This window comes from Coregonus lavaretus (genome assembly GCF_964263955.1).
Source record: "Coregonus lavaretus genome assembly, chromosome: 22".
Lineage (NCBI taxonomy): Eukaryota > Metazoa > Chordata > Actinopteri > Salmoniformes > Salmonidae > Coregonus > Coregonus lavaretus.
The window spans coordinates 43,883,526-43,910,186 of NC_140009.1; the positions used below are offsets into that span (position 1 = coordinate 43,883,526).

At 42.2% G+C, this 26,661-nt stretch overlaps 1 protein-coding gene across 1 annotated transcript; it reads right to left on the minus strand.

Moving 5' to 3' along the window:
• Window positions 1-4,995: 4,995 nt before the first annotated feature.
• LOC311149396 (putative G-protein coupled receptor 153) lies at window positions 4,996-23,099 on the minus strand (the record flags this gene model as incomplete). Its single annotated transcript, XM_084186574.1, has 5 exons — window positions 4,996-5,802; window positions 11,441-11,622; window positions 14,416-14,605; window positions 18,818-19,247; window positions 22,711-23,099. 5 exons carry the CDS (start codon window positions 23,097-23,099, stop codon window positions 4,996-4,998), a joined length of 1,998 nt encoding a protein of 665 aa, XP_084042700.1.
• Window positions 23,100-26,661: the final 3,562 nt, after the last annotated feature.

Consider the following 26,661-nt stretch of genomic DNA (forward strand, 5'->3'; position numbering starts at 1 on the left):
AAGCGGGCTGTTATGTGCCTTTTACTGAGGAGTGGCTTCCGTCTGGCCACTCTCCATAAAGGCCTGATTGGTGGAGTGGTGCAGAGATGGTTGTCCTTCTGGAATGTTCTCCCATCTCTACAGAGGAACTCTAGAGCTCTGTCAGTGACCATCGGGTTCTTGGTCACCTCCCTGACCAAGGCCCTTCTCCCCCGATTGCTCAGTTTGGCCGGGCGGCCAGCTCTAGGAGGTCTTGGTGTTTCCAAACTTCTTCCATTTAAGAATGATGGAGGCCACTGTGTTATTGGGGACCTTCAATGCTGCAGACATTTTTTGGTACCCTTCCCCCAGATCTGTGCCTCGACACAATCCTGTCTCTGAGCTCTACGAACAATTCCTTTGACCTCATGACTTGGAGTTTGCTCTGACATGCACTGTCAACTGTGAGACCTTATATAGACAGGTGTGTGCCTTTCCAAATCATGTCCAAACAATTGAATTTACCACAGGTGGACTCCAATGAAGTTGTAGAAACATCTCAAGGATAATCACTGTCATAGCAAAAGGTCTGAATACTTATGTAAAATAATAAAATAAAATCTACAAACCTTGTTTTTGCTTTGTCATTATGGGTATTGTGTGTAGACTGCTGAGGATTTGTTTGTATTTAATCAATTTTAGAATAAGGCTGTAACGTAACAAAATGTGGGAAAGGTCAAGGAGTCTGAATACTTTCCGAAGTCACTGTACGTTAGCCTAGGCTGCTGGTGAATTCTTATCGACCACACAATGACTGCATGCGTTAAATGGCAGTGTTCAGTGGCAACTTGAGGATATTCTTCATCCTCATATAGGGCTAGTCCTGAAAAAAACAACTTGAAGAATTGTCTATTGAAAAGGCTACATCAGTGATACTCAAATGGCAGCCTGCGGACCACATCTGCCATGTCGTGGGATTCTGAGGAATGTGAGTGCAGAACAAATACGACAAAAACAATTTATGTTGAAACATCTGCTTTATTTTTCTGTTCCAAATTATTTTTTTAAAAGTGTGAACACCAATTCAATAAAACCGAGTTGTGAATCAAACTCTAAAATGGTTGATGTGCAACTCTGAACAGCAATACCTTACTTCACTGGGAAAATGTCCTTTTTTTTTTATACCAAACGCAAAACACACTTTCAACGATTTCAAACGAATAAAGTGTTTATTCCAATGCAACTTTGATTCGAAATATATCTGTATTCTTTTAACAAAACCATCATCTGAGCAACAAAAACACAAAAAATTGTTCATAAATTTGACAGTCATAAAATCTTTAACAGCGAAAGATATGTTACAAAATGTTATTCTGATAAATAGGTACGCTACATTATGCAAAAAAAGTCAATGACGTGACACATTTTCAAAAAGGAATATAAAAACTGTCATATTTTTAAAGAAAAATGTTCATGTTATGATAGTCATTTGAATTTTGGACATTTACATATAACCTAAATTAATAACTTGGACTTTGGAGCATGACTTATGCTATAGCAACAAATTAGTTTAAAGTGTACGCAAAACATTTGTTAGCAAATTATTATAACAGCAAACTCTTTATGTGGCACATACACATTATGCCTTATACAGTAAGTGCATTTAACACTTATAGTGCATTATAACGCTTGTTATAAGCTGTCATAACTCCTAAGTAGTTATAACATCCTTATAATACATCACTATGATGCATTATAAGACCAATGTGTGTGTGCCTCATAGAAAGTGTAGAAAACATAAGGCTTTCAAAGGGTTAATTAGGGTCCATTGCATGTTGTAAGTATTATTATCACTCCATGTAATTTATCTGCAAACCTACATGAAACCTATGTAAATACATTCATGTCAAATGTTAAACTTTAGATATTTGATCTGAAAAATTTACATATTTGGGGAATATTAAGTTTTAAAGTTTAAAACGTTTGTAAAAACAAATTATCAATATAATGCAACACTTCTCAGCATGAGGAATACTTGTTTGCCTTGGTCCATCATGTCTCAATAGGCTTATACACCTGATGGGCCCCATTTAGAGATGTTTAACAAGTGTTTCTCAAAACACAATCTAGAGAAGGGTGAGTTTCTCAAAAGTTTTGTAAGAATTTAAGCAAAGGATGTCAAAGCAAAAGGGAATATACTGTAAATAGCAACACCACCACCAGTGAACCACAATGTATAAACATTGGAGTGCATTGGTTGTGGCGAATTTAATAAACACTATTCACTTTCCCGCAGACATGCTTGGCTTTATTTCTTACTGGACACCCTGTGGCATGTCAAACATTCTCTGAAACAGCACCTCGTTGTAGTTGAGGTCACCCAGAGAACCTGTACTTCTATTCATGGTCCTTCAAACCGGATTCACTGATTGGCCACAGTTAAAGCCATAGAAATAGAATCCCTAGAATGGGTAAGCCTCTCAGACCATGGCAGTTTGACTGCACTCTCATGGGTACACTTTATATGACTGACATGGGATTATATTTCTATGATTAAAGCATGTGCCATTGGCATGTTAGAGCTTAATCCTGGACTAAATGTGTCCCTCATCCTTTTCAACGGACATTATGTTAGACTATTTAGATGCAGCTCAGGCAAAAGGAGGCTCAATCCAAACTTGAGGCCTGCAAGAATAACTTGAATACTTCCACAAATATCACATTGACGTCAATGCCTGATTTATGTGAATGTCTAAATTACACGTGCATCTTGCAAATTGGGATTCAGGAAGAGATGGTAGATGATTTGGACATGAGCATTTGTGCACTTCAATAGTGTAGAGCGGCTCCCTCTCCTCTCCTCATCTCCTTTCCTCAGCCTCACTGATATAAAAGAACAGGAAAGGTCTAAGCAGATTGCAAGACTTACTCTATATTTTGATATCTTTGCTGATAGAGAGGAGACAAGGAGGCCTTGGAGGCCAATTTAGAATATTGAGATGCACCCCAGGTCTGGCAGATTTTCATCTCCACATCCTGGTGCTTCATAATGGCTGTGGCTACAAATACAGACTTTTCGCCCCCACCCCTTAGGGAAAACCTCTTTCTCAAAGCTATGGATCCGGAATACGTTCTGCGCATGTGTTATTTTACGCACATATTTTATCTATGTAGCTGCTGCTCACACTCCACCTCCCTTTACTCACCCTCTTCTGAACCATGATGATGTAGCCTATGTCTCTGCCTCATATTTCTGAACAGCTGAAATAAAAGCGCTGCAGTGATTTGAACGAACATTCAAGCCCATTATGGATGCTACCCCCCCCCCCCCCCACCCATGCTTCACCGTAGGGATGGTGCCAGGTTTCCTCCAGATGTGATGCTTGGCATTCAGGCCAAAGAGTTCAATCTTGGTTTCATCAGACCAGAGAATCTTGTGTCTCATGGTCTGAGAGTCCTTTAGGTGCCTTTTGGCAAACTCCAAGCGGGCTGTCATGTGCCTTTTACTGAGGAGTGGCTTCCGTCTGACCACTCTACCATAAAGGCCTGATTGGTGGAGTGCTGCAGAGATGGTTGTCCTTCTGGAAGGTTCTCCCCTCTCCACAGAGGAACTCTGGAGCTCTGTCAGAGTGACCATCAGGTTCTTGGTCACCAACCTGACCAAGGCCCTTCTCCCCTGATTGTTCAGTTTGGCAAGGAAGCCAGCTCTAGGATGAGTCTTGGTGGTTTCAAACTTCTTCCATTTAAGAATGATGGAGGCCACTGTGGTCTTGGGGATCTTCAATGCTGCAGAATCTTTTTGGTACCCTTCCCTAGATCTGTGTCTTGACATAATCCTGTCTCGGAGCTCTACGGACAATTCCTTCGACCTCATGGCCTGCATTTTTCTCTGACATGCACTGTCAACTGTGGGACCTTATATAGACAGGTGTGTGCCTTTCCAAATCATGTCCAATCAATTGAATTTACCACAGGTGGACTCTAATCAAGTTGTAGAAACATCTCAAGGATGGTCAATGGAAAGAGGATGTACCTGAGCTCAATTTTGAGTCTCATAGAAAAAGGTCTGAATATTTATGTAAATAAGGTATTTCTGTTGTTTATTTTTAATACATTTGGAAGAATTTCAAAAAACCTGTTTCCACTTCGTCATTATGGGGTATTGTGTGTAGATTGATGAGGATTGTTTTTTATTAAATATATTTTAGAATAAGGCTGTAATGTAACAGAATGTGGAAAATGGGAAGGGGTGTGAATACTTTCCAAATGCACGGTACCTGTAACTTTCATTATGTACGTCACATCCACTCCACGCCAAGTTAGCTTTTCCAAAGTGTCTAAGGGATGTCATGGTAGAAATTCATCTTACACAACCACATAGAAAATTTGTGAGGCAATCTCTTTGTTTGTCAGTATAGGATATTTAATGGTATGCAGGCCACAATACAACGTCAGGGTTTCCTTAATGAAGAAATAACGTCTTGTATATTTCCTGAAAACATTCCCTCTCTTCCTTGTTAATTGTGACCAAAAATCTAGCAAATCATCATCCATCAAAGAGACTTTTCATAACCACAACAAAAATGAACATCGGCAGTTTTAGCCTTTAATCTAATCTCTTTTCAAATATCTCCAAAATGTGATTTGAAATGTTGAGTAAGTGCAAAAAAGTCACAAAATACCAATTTCAATAGAAAACGACGTAATAGAAAACTATGCAAAACAAAAAAGTGGAATATGAAGGAGATGGGTGTAGTAAAAACCAATGTGTTTGAGTCACTTTGTGGTGAAGCTCACTGTCTCCCAGGAATTGCACAGCCTCTTTCAAAGTTGCTACGTTGTCTAGCCTACCAGGTTCTAAAGCAAAGGTAGGCAAGTCATGACGTGTACAAAGCCAATAATAGCTGTGTATAAGTCCTAGCTTGAATAAAAACAACAATTATTTAGGATATACCAGTTTTAAATCTTTCAACCACCCCAATGCCATGGTTCTGTAATAATAATAACAACAATAATAATAACTTTCTCCACTCCTATCTAGGTGGCAGATCCTATGGAATCTGAGTGAAATGTGAAATATCCAGAGGGCGATGCAGAAGGTGAGTTTATAAAACTATTTGTGCTTCCTTTATTCTCTCCCGTAGTCAGGTGTTTGTGGTCCCCCCAGTCTGGCCCAGCCCTGTGGGCTCCTGTCCTGCGAGACGAGTGCTCCACAGTCGGTAGGCTTTGGCCCATGGGGAACAGTTCTCCTTGGCGCGTCCTCTCCCGCCGGTGTTCACGGAGAGAACCATTACCTGAACGGCACATCCCAGAGCTTTCCCCACCACCGCCGCCCGTCCTGTGCGAGCCATCCAGCGACCCTACCCGGCTACAGCTCCTGCCATGCTCCGAGAGGCGCCGCAGGGCCTGGGGCTCATGCTCAAAGTCAGTGAGTGGGAAATGCGGGTACAAGATGTGCTGCTCACAGACGTCCGGGATTAGGGAGATGGTGGAGGTGCGGCGCGGGCTCTTCATGTGGCTGGGCAGCGGGGTCTTGTTGATGACCTCATCGCGGCTGAAGCAGCGCAAATCCGCCTTCTCGTAGTGTTCGCCGCCACTCCCCCGCGGCAGCTGCTTGAGCATGTGCCCGCTATCCTCGGAGCGCCGGCGCTTGCGGTGTGGGTGGCTCTCCTCGTGGTAGGAGACAAGGCTGGTCCTGTGGCGCTCGTGGCGCGGCAAGCTGGAGCTGTAGTGGGCCATCCCCATCACGTCCTCGGTGGAGCTCCAGCGGTGCAGGTAGGAGGGGATCTGGCCGCTGGTCCACATGTCGGTTTCGTCGTGGGAGAATCTTCTTGTAGGGGGCACCTGGCGCAACAACACACAGACAAACAATATCAGCTTGTATGGAGAAGGTTAGACCTGTATAATGTGCATATGATAATGGCCGTACATTCATACATTCTCCATGAAAAAATAACAGAAATACATTGTTTCTCTTACTGCTAAAACAAAAACATGTGTGTTGAATATTAGGCTATTTTCTTATCTACAGGCTACTAATCAAATGTTGTCTTCTCAAACAGGAGACATTAATGCAACTCCTTTGAGATATAGGCAGTCTACCCAAATTGATACTCACATTCCACATTGTTCTGAGAACTAAGTAGGAGAGACATAACGTCAGCTTTTAGTATGGGTTTGTCAATGAGAAGATACACAGCACAAAACTAGTATCAGAGTGCCACTATGTGGTGTCTTTTTGTAAATACAGAACTTAGACAGCAGACTATACAGTAGCATTGAGTGAGAGGTTTGGACAGCAGGGGGAAGCAAAGCACAAGCAGTAGTTGAAAATGAGGAATGGCAAGAGCAGGATGGGGAATGTATTCCCGACGAGATGCAACATGGCAAATGAGAAAGTCTGATTCTGTAAATATAAGCCACTTGACAAATGCATCATCAATGATGAGCTTTTTTGTAATTGACTTCTTGAATTGTATTGACAATTTGTATACAGTAAGTAATGACCGCTAAAACAGACTTTATCTTAACCAATTCAAGAGTAGTATGCTTTTTCAAAGTGAATAGCTATAGAAGATGCACAATTTAGACAAAACAGCATCAATGGATTAATGAGTCAATGTGGTGAAATGATAGCTACTGTATACATCTCTGTTTCAATCATTGTCCAAAAATTGAATAGACTTGATCCTACAAGAGAACATAATGAGTGCAACTATCAACAAGAGACAATTTCTTTTACATTTTTAGTCATTTAGCAGACGCTCTTATCCACAGCGACTTACAGTTAGTGAGTGCATACTGGCCCCCCGTGGGAATCGAACCCACCAAATCAGGAGATGGAATTTGAGTCTATATCATCTAATAGGTATATAGATGTAATGGCTAGGCCTACTGATGTAAAGTTGCCTGATTAGAATACTCTGCCAACTGGCAGCTTGATTAATGCAGCCAGCGAATCATAAACCATTTATAAAAGAGCATGAATATTTTATGGATAAATATAAGAGCTACACCTGTGAGCTACATTCTTGTTAGCGTTACACTGTGATGTGTTACATGTGTTCATTCTAGCAGCTACTTGCGCTACATGATGTAGTCGAGAGCCCGATTGGGTAATTGTTTTGCAATAGAATGGAACAAAGATGACACAATGGTAGATGTCTTGCAGGGTTGACCATACGTCTGGGTTGTGTCAGGTAAAAGGGGCATGGCCATTCTTAGGTTAAGTCTCAAAATTCAGCCTTCAAGAGCCTTCATTTTCTCTACAATACTATAAATTATGCTCTTTTAGTTCATTTTCATTTGGGCCACACGCCTGCTCGCACACACACACACACTCTCGCGCACACACACACAGTTGTAGTTTGGTTGTTTGTGAGCTCTTGAAGACTGCATGTTGGGAGAGCAGCATTGGGGTTAATAATAATATGTCAAAGAGGAGCATTTCACAGCTCTATAACGGACTTGCTTTGAGTCTGGAGTCAATAGGACTTAAAAAGGACTCAAAAAGGACTCAATAGTCAAAAGGTCTAAATAGCATTAGCATGAGCAACCATTTGCATTGTTTTAGCAGAGTGGTTCAGTCAAGGATATTGGAAGTCAGCATCAGCCCTACCACCTCATACTACCGTAAAACTTCAATTAAACGCTGAGTCTCAAATAGCCGCCTGTCCCTTTTAATAGCCGGGCAACGGCACACATTTCAGCAAATAAACGCCTGTTTCAAATAAACGCCAGGTCTAAATGAACTGTTTATGAGGTTACCATTAATTATTTACAAGGTTTAATGTTTAATTTGTTACATTAAATAATTAATGACAAAATGATGGCAATCATCCGTTTTTTTCAGGCAGTATTCTTACTGCTAGCCATTGGCTGTTAAAAACAGAGAACTGCTAGCTATAACTGGCAAGCACAAAAACAACTCCGGGAGTACAGACCCCCAGAAATCGGCCGTCCGTCCACTAGTGGAGAAAGTAAGAACTGGCGTGAATGCACCGTCACTGGAGAATAATGATTCTGTCAAGGAAGCATTTCTTTCCCGAAATAGAGGCATACTGAGACAAAAGAAACGTACATGAGCAAAAGCTGTGTGCATTATTCCTCAGAAGCCTGTCTCTAATAAGTGCATGTTGCGTTCAGTGATTTAAGCCTATTAATTGAAGTTTTACAGTATTCTGGTATTTACGCCACCAGTCAAAAGTTTTGAAACACCTACTCATTCAAGGGTTTTTCTTTATTTTTTTAAACTATTTTTTACATTGTAGAATAATAGTGAAGACATCAAAACTATGAAATAAAACATATGGAATCATGTAGTAACCAAAAAAGTGTTAAATTAAAATAGATTTTAAATTTGAGATTCTTCAAATAGCCAACCTTTGCCTTGATGACAGCTTTGCACACTCTTGGCATTCTCTCAACCAGCTTCATGAGGTAGTCACCTGGAATGCATTTCAATTAACAGGTGTGCCTTCTTAAAAGTTAATTTGTGGAATTTCTTTCCTTTTTATGCGTTTGAGCCAATCAGTTGTGTTGTGACAAGGTGGGGGGGGGGGGGGGGGTATACAGAAGATAGCCCTATTTGGTAAAAGACCAAGTCCATATTATGGCAAGAGCAGCTCAAATAAGCAAAGAGAAACGACAGTCCATCATTACTTTAAGACATGAAGATCAGTCAATACGGAACATTTCAAGAACTCAAATAAATGCTTCACAGAGTAGGAGTCACAGACACATCTCAACATCAACTGTTCAGAGGGGACTGTGTGAATCAGGCCTTCATGGTCGAATTGCTGCAAAGAAACTACTACCAAAGGATACCAATAAGAAGAAGAGACCTGCTTGGGCCAAGAAACACGAGCAATGGATATTAGACCAGTCAAAATGTGTCCTTTGGTCTGGAGTCCAAATTTGAGATTTTTGGTTGCAACCGCCGGGTCTTTGTGAGATGCGGTGTGGGTAAACGGATGATCTCCGCATGTGTAGTTCCCACCGTAAAGCATGAAGGAGGTGGTGTTATGGTGTGGGGGTGCTTTGATGGAGACACTGTCTGTGATTTATTTAGAATTCAAGGCACACTTAACCAGCATGGCTACCACAGCATTCTGCAGCGATACGCCATCCCATCTGGTTTGGGCTTAGTGGGACTATAATTTGTTTTTCAACAGGACAATGACCCAACACAATTGAGATGGTTTGAGATGAGTCGGATAGCAGAGTGAAGAAAAAGCAGCCAACAAGTACTCAGCATATGTGGCAACTCCTTCAAAGACTATTGGAAAAGCATTCCAGGTGAAGCTGGTTGAGAGAATGCCAAGAGTGTGCAAAGCTGTCATCAACGCAAAGGGTGGCTATTTGAAGAATCTCAATATAAAATATATTTCGATTTGTTTAACACTTTTTGGGTTACTACATGATTCCATATGTGTTATTTCATAGTTTTGATGTCTTCACAATTTTTCTACAATGTAGAAAATAGTAAAAATAAATAAAAACCCTTGAATGAGTAGGTGTGTCCAAACTTTGACTGGTACTGTATATGTTTAACTTGTAATACTATGATTAAGAGGTTGCAGGTATGAGGAAGACCCACCTATAAATATTTGAGAGACTTACAGTGAGGGAAAAAAGTATTTGATCCCCTGCTGATTTTGTACGTTTGCCCACTGACAAAGAAATGATCAGTCTATAATTTTAATGGTAGGTTTATTTGAACAGTGAGAGGCAGAATAACAACAAAAAAATCCAGAAAACGCATGTAAAAAATATTTTAAATTGATTTGCATTTTAATGAGGGAAATAAGTATTTGACCCCCTCTCAATCAGAAGGATTTCTGGCTCCCAGGTGTCTTTTATACAGGTAACGAGCTGAGATTAGGAGCACACTCTTAAAGGGAGTGCTCCTAATCTCAGCTTGTTACCTGTATAAAAGACACCTGTCCACAGAAGCAATCAATCAATCAGATTCCAAACTCTCCACCATGGCCAAGACCAAAGAGCTCTCCAAGGATGTCAGGGACAAGATTGTAGACCTACACAAGGCTGGAATGGGCTACAAGACCATCGCCAAGCAGCTTGGTGAGAAGGTGACAACAGTTGGTGCGATTATTCGCAAATGGAAGAAACACAAAAGAACTGTCAATCTCCCTCGGCCTGGGGCCGATCTCACCTCGTGGAGTTGCAATGATCATGAGAACGGTGAGGAATCAGCCCAGAACTACACGGGAGGATCTTGTCAATGATCTCAAGGCAGCTGGGACCATAGTCACCAAGAAAACAATTGGTAACACACTACGCCGTGAAGGACTGAAATCCTGCAGCGCCCACAAGGTCCCCCTGCTCAAGAAAGCACATATACAGGCCCGTCTGAAGTTTGTCAATGAACATCTGAATGATTCAGAGGAAAACTGGGTGAAAGTGTTGTGGTCAGATGAGACCAAAATCGAGCTCTTTGGCATCAACTCAACTCGCCGTGTTTGGAGGAGGAGGAATGCTGCCTATGACCCCAAGAACACCATCCCCACCGTCAAACATGGAGGTGGAAACATTATGCTTTGGGGGTGTTTTTCTGCTAAGGGGACAGGACAACTTCACCGCATCAAAGGGACGATGGACGGGGCCATGTACCGGCAAATCTTGGTTGAGAACCTCCTTCCCTCAGCCAGGGCATTGAAAATGGGTCGTGGATGGGTATTTCAGCCTGACAATGACCCAAAACACACGGCCATGGCAACAAAGGAGTGGCTCAAGAAGAAGCACATCAAGGTCCTGGAGTGGCCTAGCCAGTCTCCAGACCTTAATCCCATAGAAAATCTGTGGAGGGAGCTGAAGGTTCGAGTTGCCAAACGTCAGGCTCGAAACCTTAATGACTTGGAGAAGATCTGCAAAGAGGAGTGGGACAAAATCCCTCCAGAGATGTGTGCAAACCTGGTGGCCAACTACAAGAAACGTCTGACCTCTGTGATTGCCAACAAGGGTTTTGCCACCAAGTACTAAGTCATGTTTTGCAGAGGGGTCAAATAATTATTTCCCTCATTAAAATGCTAATCAATGTATAATATTTTTGACATGCGTTTTTCTGGATTTTCTTGTTGTTATTCTGTCTCTCACTGTTCAAATAAACCTACTATTAAAATTATAGACTGATCATGTCTTTGTCAGTGGGCAAACGTACAAAATCAGCAGGGGATCAAATACGTTTTTCCCTCACTGTATCTACAATGAAGGGGAAAACTACTGATGGTCATATTTGCCAAACATTAGTCAGCCAGATGTATGCTTTTTTACTTTTAAATGCCATGTCTGGATAGAAAATATCAGCTTGCAAAATGTAAAATGGTTCCAGCAAGATCAAACAAGACTAAGATAGATATTATAGTAGGCCTAAGGCCTCTTTCACCATGCACATTGTTATCTGTATTTGATTTTTTTTTTAATTGATCAATTGATTAAATAATAAAAATCAATGGAAATATACCTGCAAATACTGCATTTTATCTTCCTGTAGTTGCAATGGATACCCTTGTGGGACCCCCCTTTCTAAGGTTGAGAATTCGAACTTGACAATACGTTCTACCGTCATGATATCAGCCGCGGAGCTATAGCCATATGGTCTGTCATATATTAAGTCCGCATGAATTCCTCCATCTTGGCTGTTTTCTGCAAAACGCAGAAAAGCATACACGTCAGCATTAAAGACCAACGTACTCAAAATTCACAGACAGACAGACAAGACGAATAGATAAGAGACAATTTATCTTTCTCTTGTTTTTTCCCCCTGTTTTTTTTGGGTGGGGGGTTCACGGGGAAATTTGGAGTTCCTATTCAAAAAGGAGTCGCTGTAGCCCTCAAGGCCTCAAGACATTCTTGCACTTGGAGCCTTAAATATATTTTTTAATTAATAGATTTTTTTAAAATATAAAATAATAATTCCAGTATGAACCATTAAGTGTTATATATATTTTTTATTCAGAAGGCTTCAGACTATATCACAGAACATTAAAACATATATATTATAGGTGCATTATTGTCACAAAACTGCACAACTTTCCTGGTTAACTTGAGGCTTTATTTGTCTGTGGCAATCACGAATCTATACTTTTGTTAAAGTTTGTCGAATATTGTTCTGAACTTGTAATAGTCTGAAGTGTTGTGAATAACAGGGAACTTAACGTTCAGTGGTTCATTATGGTCTAGATCGTGACTAAATTATCTCTGCAGCAAGATGGCAAAAATGCCCTAAGGATGACCAGTGCATTTGAAAATAATCACTGACTCAAAATCATGACTATGGGCCTTTCCCGATTAGAAAAACATTAAACAACTGCTTCCAAATTCAGAGACCCTGTCTAGAAAGTGTTATTAATCTTTTAAGCACTGGGGCTTATCGTGAGAACCATAATACAAGAAATCAAAGGAATGCTTTCGAGTAATGATTTTACATACTGTCAAGCAAATTTAGGATCAAAACAAGAATTTGCATTAGATTCAATTGGAGATCGGTGTAAAATGCTGATCTTGAGGCAAATGATGGCCGGTAGGATGGAGGATGAAATTGGCTATTTGCACAAGCAGCGTAGCATGCAAGTCAGTAGCTTGGGAAACAAGAAACAACCCTTATACTATACATACAACTGTATTGTGATATACAAGGCAAGCCCTCTGGAAAAAGAGAGAGGAGAACTGGCAACATTAAAATCACACAAAAAAATACACTGTCCTACGTTTTTGCTTAGTTTTTTTGCATAGAAAGGGAGGGTATCAAAAGGTTTGGGGGTTAGAAAGAGTGGAGAGGGGAGATATCAAGTTGAGTTTAAACAATTTCATTGTAAGAAAAGGCAAGTTATTTCACATTTCAATTAGCATGTTTGTAACATTGAAGATGTTTCTGTTACTTATTATTCTGATATCATATCAATACAGAATAGTTCACATCAATACAGAATTGTTTTCTGGTCTATGTTAACCCAATCCACAATTAACAATCTACAGGGGCTATTACGTTTATCATGTGACCTAACTTTAAAGTTAATTAGGGGCCAAAACTTGGGTAGGTGTCTGTGTATTCCTGAATTGTAAATGTATCCTTTGGATCACTAAGCCATTTTGGTCTGTCAAAAGTACACAATTTGCATAATTTGAGGGAATAGTGTGAATGGGATTGCTTGTATTGTCACTACATACGCCTACTGCCTATATGGACAGGAACAGTTTAGTGCATTAATAAAAGACTACTAAGTCATTCGGCAGTATCTGTTTCCACTCATACACTGACATTGGGCCGAATCCTAACTTGAGATAGTTGTGCGTTGAGTAGCTTGTATTTCTGCGTAAATCATGCATTGATGTCCATCTAGATTTACAAGAAAGATGCATACCAGTCTCTCATAGGATTGGAAATATGACCATCGTGCCGAAATGTAATGCGCTTTTGGCTCTAGGTATATTCAAAGCATTGGTTTGGCTGTAATCTTCATAAATCCTCTCTCTTGTTTTGTGTCAGGGTGTTCTAGGCCAGGGAAGATTTCACAGTTCGAATGCTTTCAAGTGAAACAAAGTAAAATGTTCCGGGGAAAGTATGTGCTTTTCCAGCAATAGCGCCCAATGTTTATGCAATTGCAACAGTCCGATAGCATAGCATTGAATTTACTCTTTTCAAATGAGCCCCCAAAGAATGAAACCACAAGATGTGGCTATAAGTCCTTTTGTTTGGTCACTTCCACTCTACTCTGAGAAACAGGGTCATATGATAGGTCACATGATAAATTAGACCACATATCCAATCACATAAGGACGCCCGGATGGCTACATATGACCATATTAAAGTAAAATGATATATAGGCCTACTGAATCAAATAATCAAATCTAAAGTTATAAGCTGACAAGACATCCCTCCCCAAAACAAGATCTCTTCAACCCTGTTCCTGGAGAACCTTCTAGGCCTGCTTATTTCAGGTTAAGTTGATCTACAATCAATCAGCTTCTTGTTGAGAAGCTCTATTCATAAATTGTACTATTTCAAAGGAACGTGACCATAGGCCTTCTAATTCAAGTTTTATATCTGGAGATTAATTCCAGGAGTGCCAAGGTGAGATGATTCTCAATCAATTCACAGATTACTCTCAAATCATCCATTCATGAATCAACCAAGGCCCAAGCTAAAATAGTGCACAACCCCAAAAGGTGAGGTGCCAGCAGTGGCTCCAGGACCGGGGATTGCAGACCTCTACCCTGATCCCCCACTCAATCAAATGTCTTAAGCCATAGGGCACCAAACCACAGGTCCTATACCAGCTTTCCAGGACCAGGCTTCCAGACCTCTACCATAACCTCTACCCCTTACCCCCCTTCCCTGGAACTGCCACCCCATCATGTTATTAAGTCACTAAAGTTGGGGGTGGATGGGGTAGATGGTGGACAGAAGGAGCCTGGCCTTCTCCCCGCCTGTTTTACCTTCGTCCACGTCGTCGTTAGACATGATGGCCACGCACTTCTCCCAGACCATACGCACGTCTGCGCGGTAGCGGTCGCACGCCCACAGGAACATGGGCAGCAGGATGGACTGGGCAATGGAGCACCACAGCACGCACAGCACCATCCAGCTGTAGGAGCGGTCGTACTTCAGACTGGCAAAGCTCACCACCTGCAGGGGAGGGAGGGGAGGAGGGAGGAAGAGAATATGGCATAGCACGGTCAATATCAAGTACCAAGTGAAACTACTACAATGCCCAAGCGGAGGTTTTTCCAACATGAAAGCAACAGAGCAGAATGTTTACATCGAGAAACACCAGCTGAGCAGTGTGTCTTTGTTGCCTCTCCCTGAGCAAAAGTATAGCGTAGCATAGTAGAGTTTAATATGTATAGTGTGTTCCAGGACCAAAGCGTGTGCTCCTTTTCACTGGGCCTTGACACTTCCATCAAATTGATTAATTCAACTCATTAACCAGCCTGAACAACCTCCCTGGTGTCACGAGTGAACTTCAGGGGCACATCAATGAGCCACTCGATTAAGTCGATAAGACTTGATTAACTCAACCTAATCTATTCCTCATTAGATGTAAGATACTGTAAACCAGGGCTATTTAACCGAGTCCGCGGCCCCGAGGTACTGCAGGGGGTCCACAAAAATATTTCAAATGTTTTTATGAATATCGCTAGCAACAACAGACTAAACACATTTTGAATACATACTTACAGTAGAAAAGAGGAGAATATAAACTCAGCAAACTCAGCCTTTTTCAGGACCCTGTCTTTCAAAGTTAATTTGTAAAAATCCAAATAACTTCACAGATCTTCATCGTAAAGGGTTTAAACACTGTTTCCCATGCTTGTTCAATGAACCATAAACAATTAATGAACATGCACCTGTGGAACGGTCGTAAAGACACTAACAGCTTACAGACAGTAAGCAATTAAGGTCACAGTTATGAAAACTTAGGACACTAAAGAGGCCTTTCTACTGACTCTGAAAAACACCAAAAGAAAGATGCCCAGGGTCCCTGCTCATCTGCGTGAACGTGCCTTAGGCATGCTGCAAGGAGGCATGAGGACTGCAGATGTGGCCAGGGCAATAAATTGCAATGCCCGTACTGTGAGAAGCCTAAGACAGCGCTACAGGGAGACAGGACAGACAGCTGATCATCATCGCAGTGGCAGACCACGTGTAACAACACCTGCACAGGATCGGTACATCCGAACATCACACCTGCGGGACAGGTACAGGATGGCAACAACAACTGCCCGAGTTACACCAGGGACGCACAATTCATCCATCAGTGCTCAGACTATCCGCAATAGGCTGAGAGAGGCTGGACTGAGGACTTGTATGCCTGTTGTAAGGCAGGTCCTCACCAGACATCAATGGCAACAACGTTACCTATGGGCACAAACCCACCGTCGCTGGACAAGACAGGACTGGCAAAAAGTGCTCTTCACTGACGAGTCGCGTTTTTGTCTCACCAGGGGTGATGGTTGGATTCGCGTTTATCGTCGAAGGAATGAGCGTTACACCAAGGCCTATACTCTGGAGCAGGATTGATTTGGAGGTGGAGGGTCCGTCATGGTCTGGGGCGGTGTGTCACAGCATCATTGGACTGAGCTTGTTGTCATTGCAGGCAATCTCAACGCTGTGCGTTACAGGGAAGACATCCTCCTCCCTCATATGGTACCCTTCCTGCAGGCTCATCCTGACATGACCCTCCAGCATGACAATGCCACCAGCCATACTGCTCGTTCTGTGTGTGATTTCCTGCAAGACTGGAATGTCAGTGTTCTGCCATGGCCAGCGAAGAGCCCGGATCTCAATCCCATTGAGCACGTCTGGAACCTGTTGGATCGAAGGGTGAGGGCTAGGGCCATTCCCCCCAGAAATGTCCGGGAACTTGCAGGTGCCTTGGTGGAAGAGTGGGGTAACATCTCACAGCAAGAACTGGCAAATCTGGTGAAGTCCATGAGGAGGAGATGCACTGCAGTACTTAATGCAGCTGGTGGCCACACCAGATACTGACTGTTACTTTTGATTTTGACCCCCCCTTTGTTCAGGGACTTATTATTCAATTTCTGTTAGTCACATGTCTGTGGAACTTGTTCAGTTTATGTCTCAGTTGTTCAATCTTGTCATACATGTTCATACAAATACTTACACATGTTAATTTTGCTGAAAATAAACGCAGTTGACAGTGAGAGGACATTTCTTTTTTTGCTGAGTTTATTATTTCTAATGGATGTCAACTTTATTACTCAGCTCCTAATATTTAGAAAATTACACTCATTGGAGTATCTAACAGAGGCTACCAGTGCGGCAAGTGCCGCTTGCTGCTGGTAAGTTTTCTTGACTTGGACATACAATTTTAGGCAAACCTTTGTTTAACCAGCTAAACAGCTGCTCTTAGTGAAAATGTGTTTGGAGTTACCTTTTAGCTAATAGGCTATATTAGAGCTGACACTTCCTCTTCCAATTATAATGTGGGGAGGTAAAAATAATGAAAAACTATCTATCAAATCTATTCATTTAAAAATGTTGTTTACTTCTCCTTGCCATTATCATTCACCTGATGATAAGACAAGACATGTGTAAACAAATTATTTTGCTAATGTATGACGGGGTCCCTGGGTCGCCGGTTTGCCTGGGAGGGGGTCCCTGGGCAAGAAAAGGTTGAAGACCCCTGCTGTACACCAAAAGCCAAAAGACCACCCAATCATGTGGAATCAGCATGTCAACAAAATCAGAGGACAGACATTGTTGGGTATACTACTACATATTCAATCAAGCTCATTCAATTCACATTTCCATATACACATGGGTGTATAACTATCATCACCACTATCATCATACACTGTACATGTACAACCATCATTATCATTACACTCATACACTGTACATGTACAACCATCATTATCATTACACTCATACACTGTACATGTACAACCATCATTATCATTACACTCATACACTGTACATGTACAACCATCATTATCACTACCACCATCCTCTCTTCATGCATCATCAGATTATGGATCCATGGCAAAAATCGCTTAAATACATGGCGAAAATCAGTTAAAAAGGCCCAATGCAGCTGTTTTTATATCAATATCAAATCATTTTTGGGTAGCAATATAGGTACCTTACTGTAATAGTTTTCCAATAAAATTGACTAAAACTGCTTTTTAGCTAAACTTTTTTACAGTGTTAGTTTTACTGGAATGCTATGTGACGGGAATAGAGTTTGAGGAGGAATTATCAAAGATGTAGCCTAGTTTGTCACTTGCCTGCTAAAATCTGCAGTTAAGTTGGCATGTCACAGGCATGTCACTGAGTCCTTTTGTGTATTGTACTAAATGTATTAAGGATCCCCATTAGGTGCTGCCAAGGCAGCAGCTACTCTTCCTGGGGTCCAGCAACATTAAGGCAGTTATATACACAAGTTAAAATATTACATGACATTACATAACACTTGTCACAACACATTAAGTGTGTTCCCTCAGGCCACTACTCTACTCTCACATATCTACAATACAAAATCCATGTGTACGTGTGTGTAGAGTGCAGGTCTTATCATGTGTATGTGCGTCTCTTCACAGTCTCCGCTGTTCCATAAGGTGTATTTGTATCTGTTTTTTAAATCTGATTCTACTGCTTGCATCAGTTACCTGATGTGAAATAGAGTTCCATGTGGTCATGGCTCGTCTTGGGGATTGTGAAGAGACCTTTGGTGGCATCTATTGTGGGGTATGCATAGGTGTCTGTGTGTCTGTGTGTGTGAGTAAAAGCGTGCTGTACAACTTCTGTATCTACATATTTAGGCTTGAGTGTTTTCATATTACCACAACAGCAGCAACGCATGAAGCTACAGCACACAACATATCTACAATTCAAGCCACCAACTACAAAGCTCATATCACTCAGTTTGTTTTAGATCCACCAAGTTATTTAGTTGTATCAAGAGACTGCATAACCATCCAATACAGCTAACAATTTTTTCACCTACTACTCTATAGGTGGGGCGGACTTGGCCCACCAAACACACACGCACGCACACACACACACACATTTGATTTACTATCCTTGTGGGGACCAAACAATTGATTCCCATTGAAAATCCTATTTTCCCTAACCCTAACTTTAACCCCTAACCCTAACTTCTAACCCTAAGCCTAACACTAACCTTAATTCTCACCTTAACCCTAATTGTAACCCTTATACTAAACCTAACCCCTATGCCTAAAATAGCCTTTTTCCTTGTGGGGACCAGTGAAATGTCCCCACTTCTGGTCCCCACAAGGACAGTAAAACCAAAATCACACACACACACACACACACACACACACACACATACATTTTGGTCTGTGAACTCACCAGGATGGGGAAGCCGGTAAGGAAGTCGTAGATGAAGACTATGCCGCTGATCAAGTAGGTGATCTGAAGCGAGGTCTTGAGCGGCTCCGAGCCGTCGATGGACGAGCGCCGCTTGCCCTGCGCGTCCTCCACCACGATGGTGGGCACGTTGAACTTGTTTTTGTCAGCCTTGTGGCCCGCGTGGATGGCAAAGGTCTGGAAGAGGGCAATGCCGATGCAGATGATGCCCATGGCCACGCTGCCGCCGATCAGCAGCAGGAAGCACACGCCGAAGCCCAGGCCGATCTCCGTGACGATGAAGCGGCAGTCGCGGGCATAGAAGCGGTCAATGGTGTCGTGCCAGCCCACGGCGGGCAGCGTGGACAGGATGAAGGACACCATCCAGATGCCCATCACAGTGTGCACCGCCTGCTTCTTGGTGTTACTCAACCTGCATGGGGGAGGAAGAGAAGAATTGTAAATAACATGAGCCTATCTTTGATGGCCTAGTTATTCCCTAACAATGGTCTGAAACTCCTGGCTCACAGGCCACATCAGGCCTGCAAGCAACATTATGCATGGCTTGCAAACTGATGTCTAAAACGTACTAAACTTGGGGAAGGAAGAGGGAGGGGGGATGTTTGAAGATCTACTCCACATCCATAGAGGGAACTATAATAGAACTGCCACACATCTAATCAACTCCATGAGCTCCATGATATTATAAGGATCTGCCTGACTGGAAGACTCAGATGATATATCAACAACACATATATTTCTATGTATAACACCATTCAATTGGATTGAGAGTAAGAGAGTAAATCATTAGAAATGGTTTGTTGATGACCCACATCATAGCCATGCCCTTCGGTATATTTGTCTCCTTGGTCTATTTCAAGGCTTTCCCCTCACCTCTAAGTAATTGTTATAGGCCAGCAATTTGCTCAGAGTGTTATTGTCCTCCAGCAGTGTGCATTTTCTATGTGCATGCCACACATTTTCTATGTGCATGCACAGTTGCAGCACACAAAAGCACATTTGCAAAGTTTAACTGCACAGAGACGTGGTTGGGATTCAAATCGAACCTGCAGGAGCAATGTTGATGCAGTGTCCTTGTTTACAAATTACTACACTTGCACTTCTTCCTCTGAAAAGCGTCTACCTGTGAGGGGAGTCGCAGGAAGCAGCAGTGATTAATGTACACAACACAATTCTGTGATTTTATTTGACCATGATTCGAACCACTGTATGAATGCACAAAGGGGAGTTTGATTGAACAGAGCCCTGAAATTCATTGACTTAACTAGAAAGAATTCAAGACACCATGAGACAGTGTGTGTTGCAAAGGCCACTATTGGGTAGTCTATTTATGGGTAGCCGATTGTATGATTTGTTGGTTGTTTTTCAAAAGTGGGTACAGTATCAAGGGACACGAGTGTATCAAGGCAGACTTTCAGAGTTTACTCTAGCTGAAGATCCCCCCTCCTCCAACCCCCATAGCCTACCAGACTATCTATTGTTCTATCAACTGTCGGAGAGATGTTTTGGCGGGAAACCCAAGCTGTCTCTCAGAGAGATCAACCAATCAAAGCCAGCATCATCTAAATAATAAATAATATGCCATTTAGCAGACGCTTTTATCCAAAGCGACTTACAGTCATGTGCGCATACATTTTTACGTATGGGTACTTTCTCCCCTCTCTTTCTTCACCCTCATTCATATCCTTTGATTCATCTGCCTTGCATCACAGAGACATTGTAATTGTGTCTCTGCAGAAAAAGACACCAACCTCACCAAAAGAAGCAAAGTATACTACAACATATATATCATGGTTGACTCATTGGTCTGTGCTACATGTATGCAGGGCTATGGGAACAACACATAGAGAAAGGAAGCAGCCCTGGGTCCACAATGTTTGTGTTAATCTGCCTTTATCTCTGTGCTAAAGAAGTGGTCCTCTGTAGTCCTCTATAGCTCAGCTGGTAGAGCACGGCGCTTGTAACGCCAAGGTAGTGGGTTCGATCCCCGGGACCACCCATACACAAAAAAAATGTATGCACGCATGACTGTAAGTCGCTTTGGATAAAAGCGTCTGCTAAATGGCATATTATTATTATTATTATATTATTATTATTATTTATTATTATAAGTGTCAGAGCGCTAGCCTTTCCTCAAAGTGCCCGAGGTGGGAACGAGAGATTGAGATTTGCGTCATCAAGCTGCTTGAATCTATTACTAGAAAAATAGAGGGAGGAAGAGAAGAGAGAGCGAGGAAAAAAAGAGATAGTGAGCACTGGCTGATGAGAACAGATGCTGAAGCATTCATTTCCAGTACAAGGGGAAAATTAATTATTCAGGCCTTCAGTATGCTCACATCAGGGAAAGGGAGCAGCCATGTGCATTGAAAAGGGGAAAATGGGTCTGTTTCAGATGAACAGATGTTACGTGTGGAATTACATTGGTGTTAAAAGGAGCTGGAGAAAATGTGTGAGGGTCTTTATGGGGGCGGGGTAAGAAAAACGATGCCTTTGGGGACAGAAAATAGATCATGTTATTGTTATTGGGCTCCCGAGTGGCGCTGTGGTCTAAGGCACTGCATCTCAGTGCTTGAGGTGTCACTAGACCCCCTGGTTCGATTCCAGGCTGTATCACAACCGGCCGTGATTGGGAGTCCCGTAGGGCGGCGCACAATTGGCCCAGCGTCGTCCGGGTTTGGCCGGTGTAGGCCGTCATTGTAAATAGGAATTTGTTCTTAACTGACTTGCCTAGTTAAATAAAGGTAAAATAAAAAAAATGGTGACTCAAGCTTTAGATCTATACCTGATTATTGTTCGCTCTTTCTCTCTTCCAGAGAGACAGTGTGAGAGAGAATTTGTAAACTCACAACAATTTTGAATTACTTGTTTGGACACAAATCAATAGCTTCAGCTGCTCTGGAATTATATTAGGTAAAAGATAATTGAGGACACTGTTGGGTAAACCAAAATGTTGTTAATTGTATTTTTGGCAGAACAGATTATTCGGGATAGGTGGACTTCTGACTTTGTCCCTAATTCATTGTTCCTGTGTTGTTCAGTGAGCACCAACAAGAATCACATTACTTACGATGGTTGTGGAAGCCAGATGTAGATGGATGGAGCTAGAGTAGCAGATGCTCTCACAGTCTAGCAAGTCTAGCCCCACACGGGATTACCTGGATCCCACACCAACAGATGTGTCCAGGATAGCGCGGATTCACTGGGAACGCGTCACTAACTCTCCCATCGGTCTAACCCTATGAATCCAATACCATCAGACGGGCAATCACATTTGAAATTAGGATTGGCATGGTTGGAAAGGATGAGTATGGATATGTGCTTTGGTGGGAGATATATTTTAGACTTAGGCTATATTTGCCTAAGTCGTTGTAGCTGAATGATTTGTCAGAGGGTGCTGCATTGAATTACTAGAAAGTCCTCTAGAAAACTTGCATTTACTGTACAACTGTTGATGTAGCTAGCTGTTAGCAGTTTTGCAAATAAACTGTAGATTACGCTAATTCTAGACTACGGGGAGGTCATTAATAATTTGTTTGCTGATCTAATGTGTGACAGAATGCCACTTTGTAATCCCACACACAGGTATAAAAGTTTTAAAAACTACGTAACAATGTCTAATTACACTGTACCTTTTCAATTTTTGTCTTTACATCGTTCTCCGACCTCTCAACACCAAAAGCACAATCAATGGCTGCTCCTGTATATCTGCCTTTCCACTTTTCTTTTGGACCTACAACTTCTCACTCCATCAGTAGAAACCAGTCAAACTGGACATTAGATATGGGACACTCACACAATAGAGTCCACCCACCCACATCAGCGCACAGCAAGATAGAGAAGTAGTCAGACTAGATGGCAGTTATTCCCCAATATACCTGTAGTTGACGGGCCAGCGCACCATCCACATGCGGTGGTAGGAGAGCGAGGTGACCGAGAAGCAGGTGACCAGCGTCAGGGTGTAGAATGTGGACACGAACACCTTGCACAGGCCCTCGTTCCACTCGTAGCTGGAGTGCTGGCGGCGGAGGGTGATGATGCAGTACATGGTGATGGGGATAGCCATGTTGAGGATATGTGTGGCAGCCAGCGTGCAGATGAGGAACTCCAGCGGCTTCCACTTCTTCTGCTTGGCGCTGACGCTCAGGATGCCCCAGGCGTTGGCCAGGATGGACACGGCCGAGCACACCAGCCAGGCCAGCGCATTGGTGCTGATCACCTCGCTCACCTCATCCTCATCCATGGCGGTGCGCGGGGACGATGCCATCGGAGGGCGGGGCAGTGGCGGCTGTGGTGGCGAGAGGAACGGGCACAGCGGAGGAGAAGGTGGTGGCGGTGAAGGCGGGCAGGAGGGGGCGCAGGGCACAGTAGGACGGGGCGGGCATCCTACCGGGGTGGACGGGCACTTTCCACGGGATGGGTGGTGCAGCAGGGGGCAGAGGGCACAGCAGGAGAGAAAAAGTAGAAGGGGAGGGCGGAGGAGGGGGAGAGACTGGGGAGGAGTGGCCGAGCCCAGCCAGTGTTGCTAAGAGACCTGGAGAGGGAGAATAGGAAGAGAATAGAGGAGGGGAGAGGAAGGATAAAAGGAGAGATGACAAAATATGTATTAGTTTATCAGAAGCATAACATTCACATTACCTTCGTACATATCAATTCCAATTCAATTCAAACAATCAACTACTCATTGTAAAACACTTCTGTTGAACATGGTGTGTTCATTTCATGTGCAACCAAAGATCATTCGACCACTCACTCCAGAAGGGTTTATATTTGGCCCATCTAGTAGGTTCATTGGGCTGATATGGAAATTGTCTTTGTTCCACTCCAAAACAAGCCTCTAATGTAGGCTACTGATGCTCTAAGGCACGTGTCAAACTCATTCCACGGAGGGCCGAGTGTCTCCCTTGTACTTGACTGATGAATTAAGGTCACTAATTAGTAAAGAACTCCCCTCACCTGGTTGTCTAGGGCTTAATTGAAAGGAAAAATCTAAAACCTGCAGACACCCCTGCTCTAAGGTAAGCCGTTAGCTCCACCTTGGGTAATTTCACCATCTGAAAATAATGAAATGCTGCCAGTAACACAAAATCAAATTCTCGCTCCTGATTCAAACGGGTGGTGCTGTAAAGTCTATAGCTGTGGTTCTCAACTGGTTTTGCCTCAGGACCCAAATTTAACCATATTGTCTCAGTCGCGATCCAATATTCACATTGCAATTTCTTTTGGTGCCAAAATGCAATCTGGAAAACTATTTTTTATGCTATATTGATAGTAAATGTAGCAATTATATGACAAGGGAACAACAGTCCCACCTTTTTCATTGTAAATAATTACATAATGTCCATATTCTTGATGAAGAATGTTAAGTTCACTGGTTTGAGATCACAAAATCAACCAAATTCGCTAAATAGCTCAGCTGGTAGAGCACGGCGCTTGTAACGCCAAGGTAGTGGGTTCGAACCCCGGGACCACCCATACACAAAAATGTATGCACGCATGACTGTAAGTCGCTTTGGATAAAAGCGTCTGCTAAATGGCATATTATTATTATTATAAATAGCTCTGCTAATAACTCTATATTGAAAATACTGTGATTGAAGAAAAATAGTTCAGAGGTTAAATTATTTAAAAATATAGGTTCATTATCATTTCTACAGACTTTCTACCTGGTTTTAGTAGTTTAAGTTCAGACTGTATTCTTCAGTAAAAAAATATATATATACAGTAGCCGTCAAAAGTTGACACACCTACTCATTCCAGTGTTTTTCTTAATTTTTACTATTTTCTACATAATAATAATAGTGAAGACATCAACACTATGAAATAACACATATGGAATCATGTAGTAACCAAAAAAGTGTTAAACAAATCAAAATATATTTGAGATTCTTCAAAGTAGCCACCCTTTGCCTTGATGACAGCTTTGCACACTCTTGGCATTCTCTCAACCAGCTTCATGAGGTAGTCACCTGGAATGCATTTCAATTAACAGGTGTGACTTGCTAAAAGTTAATTTGTGGAATTTCTTTCCTTCTTAATGCGTTTGAGCCAATCAGTTGTGTTGTGACAAGGTAGGGTTGGTATACAGAAGATAGCCCTATTTGGTAAAAGACCAAGTCCATATTATGGCAAGAACAGCTCAAATAAGCAAAGAGAAACGACAGTCCATCATTACTTTAAGACATGAAGGTCAGTTAATCCAGAACATTTCAAGAACTTTGAAAGTTTCTTCAAGGGCAGTCGCAAAAACCATCAAGCGCTATGATGAAACTGGCTCTCATGAGGACCGTCACAGGAAAGGAAGACCCAGAGTTAACTCTGCTGCAGATGATAAGTTCATTTGAGTTACCAGCCTCAGAAAATCGTCAATTAACTGCACCTCAGATTGCAGCCCAAATAAATGCGTCACAGAGTTCAAGTAACAGACACATCAACTGTTCAGAGGAGACCGAGTGAATCAGGCCTTCATGGTCGAATTGCTGCAAAGAAACCACTACTAAAGGACACAAATAATAAGAAGAGACTTGCTTGGGCCAAAAAACCCGAGCAATGGACATTAGACCGGTGGAAATCTGTCATTTGGTCTGGTGAGTCCAAATTTGAGATTTTGGTTCCAACCACCATTTCTTTGTGAAACGGTAGAGTAGGTGAACGGATGATCTCCGCATGTGTGGTTCCCACCGTGAAGCATGGAGGAGGAGGTGTGATGGTGTAGGGGTGCTTTGCTGGTGACACTGTCAGTCATTTATTTAGAATTCAAGGCACACTTAACCAGCATGGCTACCACAGCATTCTGCAGTGATACACCATCCCATCTGGTTTGTGCTTAGTGGGACTATCATTTGTTTTTCAACAGGACAAATGACCCAACACACCTCCAGGCTGTGTAAGGGCTATTTGACCAAGAAGGAGAGTGAAGGAGAGTGATGGAGTGCTGCATCAGATGACCTGGCCTCCAAAATTACCCAACCTCAACCCAATTGAGATAGTTTGGTATGAGTTGGACTGCAGAGTGAAGGAAATACAGCCAACAAGTGTTCAGCATATGTGGGAACTCCTTCATGACTGTTGGAAAAGCATTCCAGGTAAAGCTGGTTGAGAGAATGCCAAGAGTGTGCAAAGCTGTCATCAAGGCAAAGGGTGGCTACTTTGAAGAATCTCAAATATAAAATATATTTTGCTATTCTACAATGTAGAAAATTGTAAAAATAAAGAAAAACCCTTGAATAGGTAGGTGTGTCCAAACTTTTGACGGGTACTGTATATATATAAATATATAAAACACACACACTCAACTCATTCAAAACCCAAATTTGGGTCGCGACCCATCAGTTGAGATTCGCTGGTCTATAGTACTTTACCAATATCCTACTGTATTTAATACGTTATCCCATTTATACTAAATCATAGATATTGGCAGTATGGTAATAGGACATACGACAATGTGTCAATCAACTCCTTGTTTTCTGTAAAATGTTTGTATGAACAGCATAATGACAGCCCTGAAGAAATCCACTTGCCACAATTTTCACATCAGCAATCTGCAGGTGTGTGAACACTGCATCATGCTCTTTTGATCAGCATTTAAAGCAATTTTCTCAGTCAAATTGCCCTGGCTAGAGAGAATGCACAAAGGAGATCAGTGAATTTCTCTCCACAACACAGTGACGCCTTAAAAAGCTTGGTGCAAGCTGGAGTGTTGTCATTTCACTTCCATTTCCTGTCTGTTTGTTGTCCGGAGTGTGATGCTCTCTGGGCCATTCCCCGAGGTTGGATACTCAAAATGACATTGAGTGAGTGACACGTCATCACTAGGACCTCTCGTACAA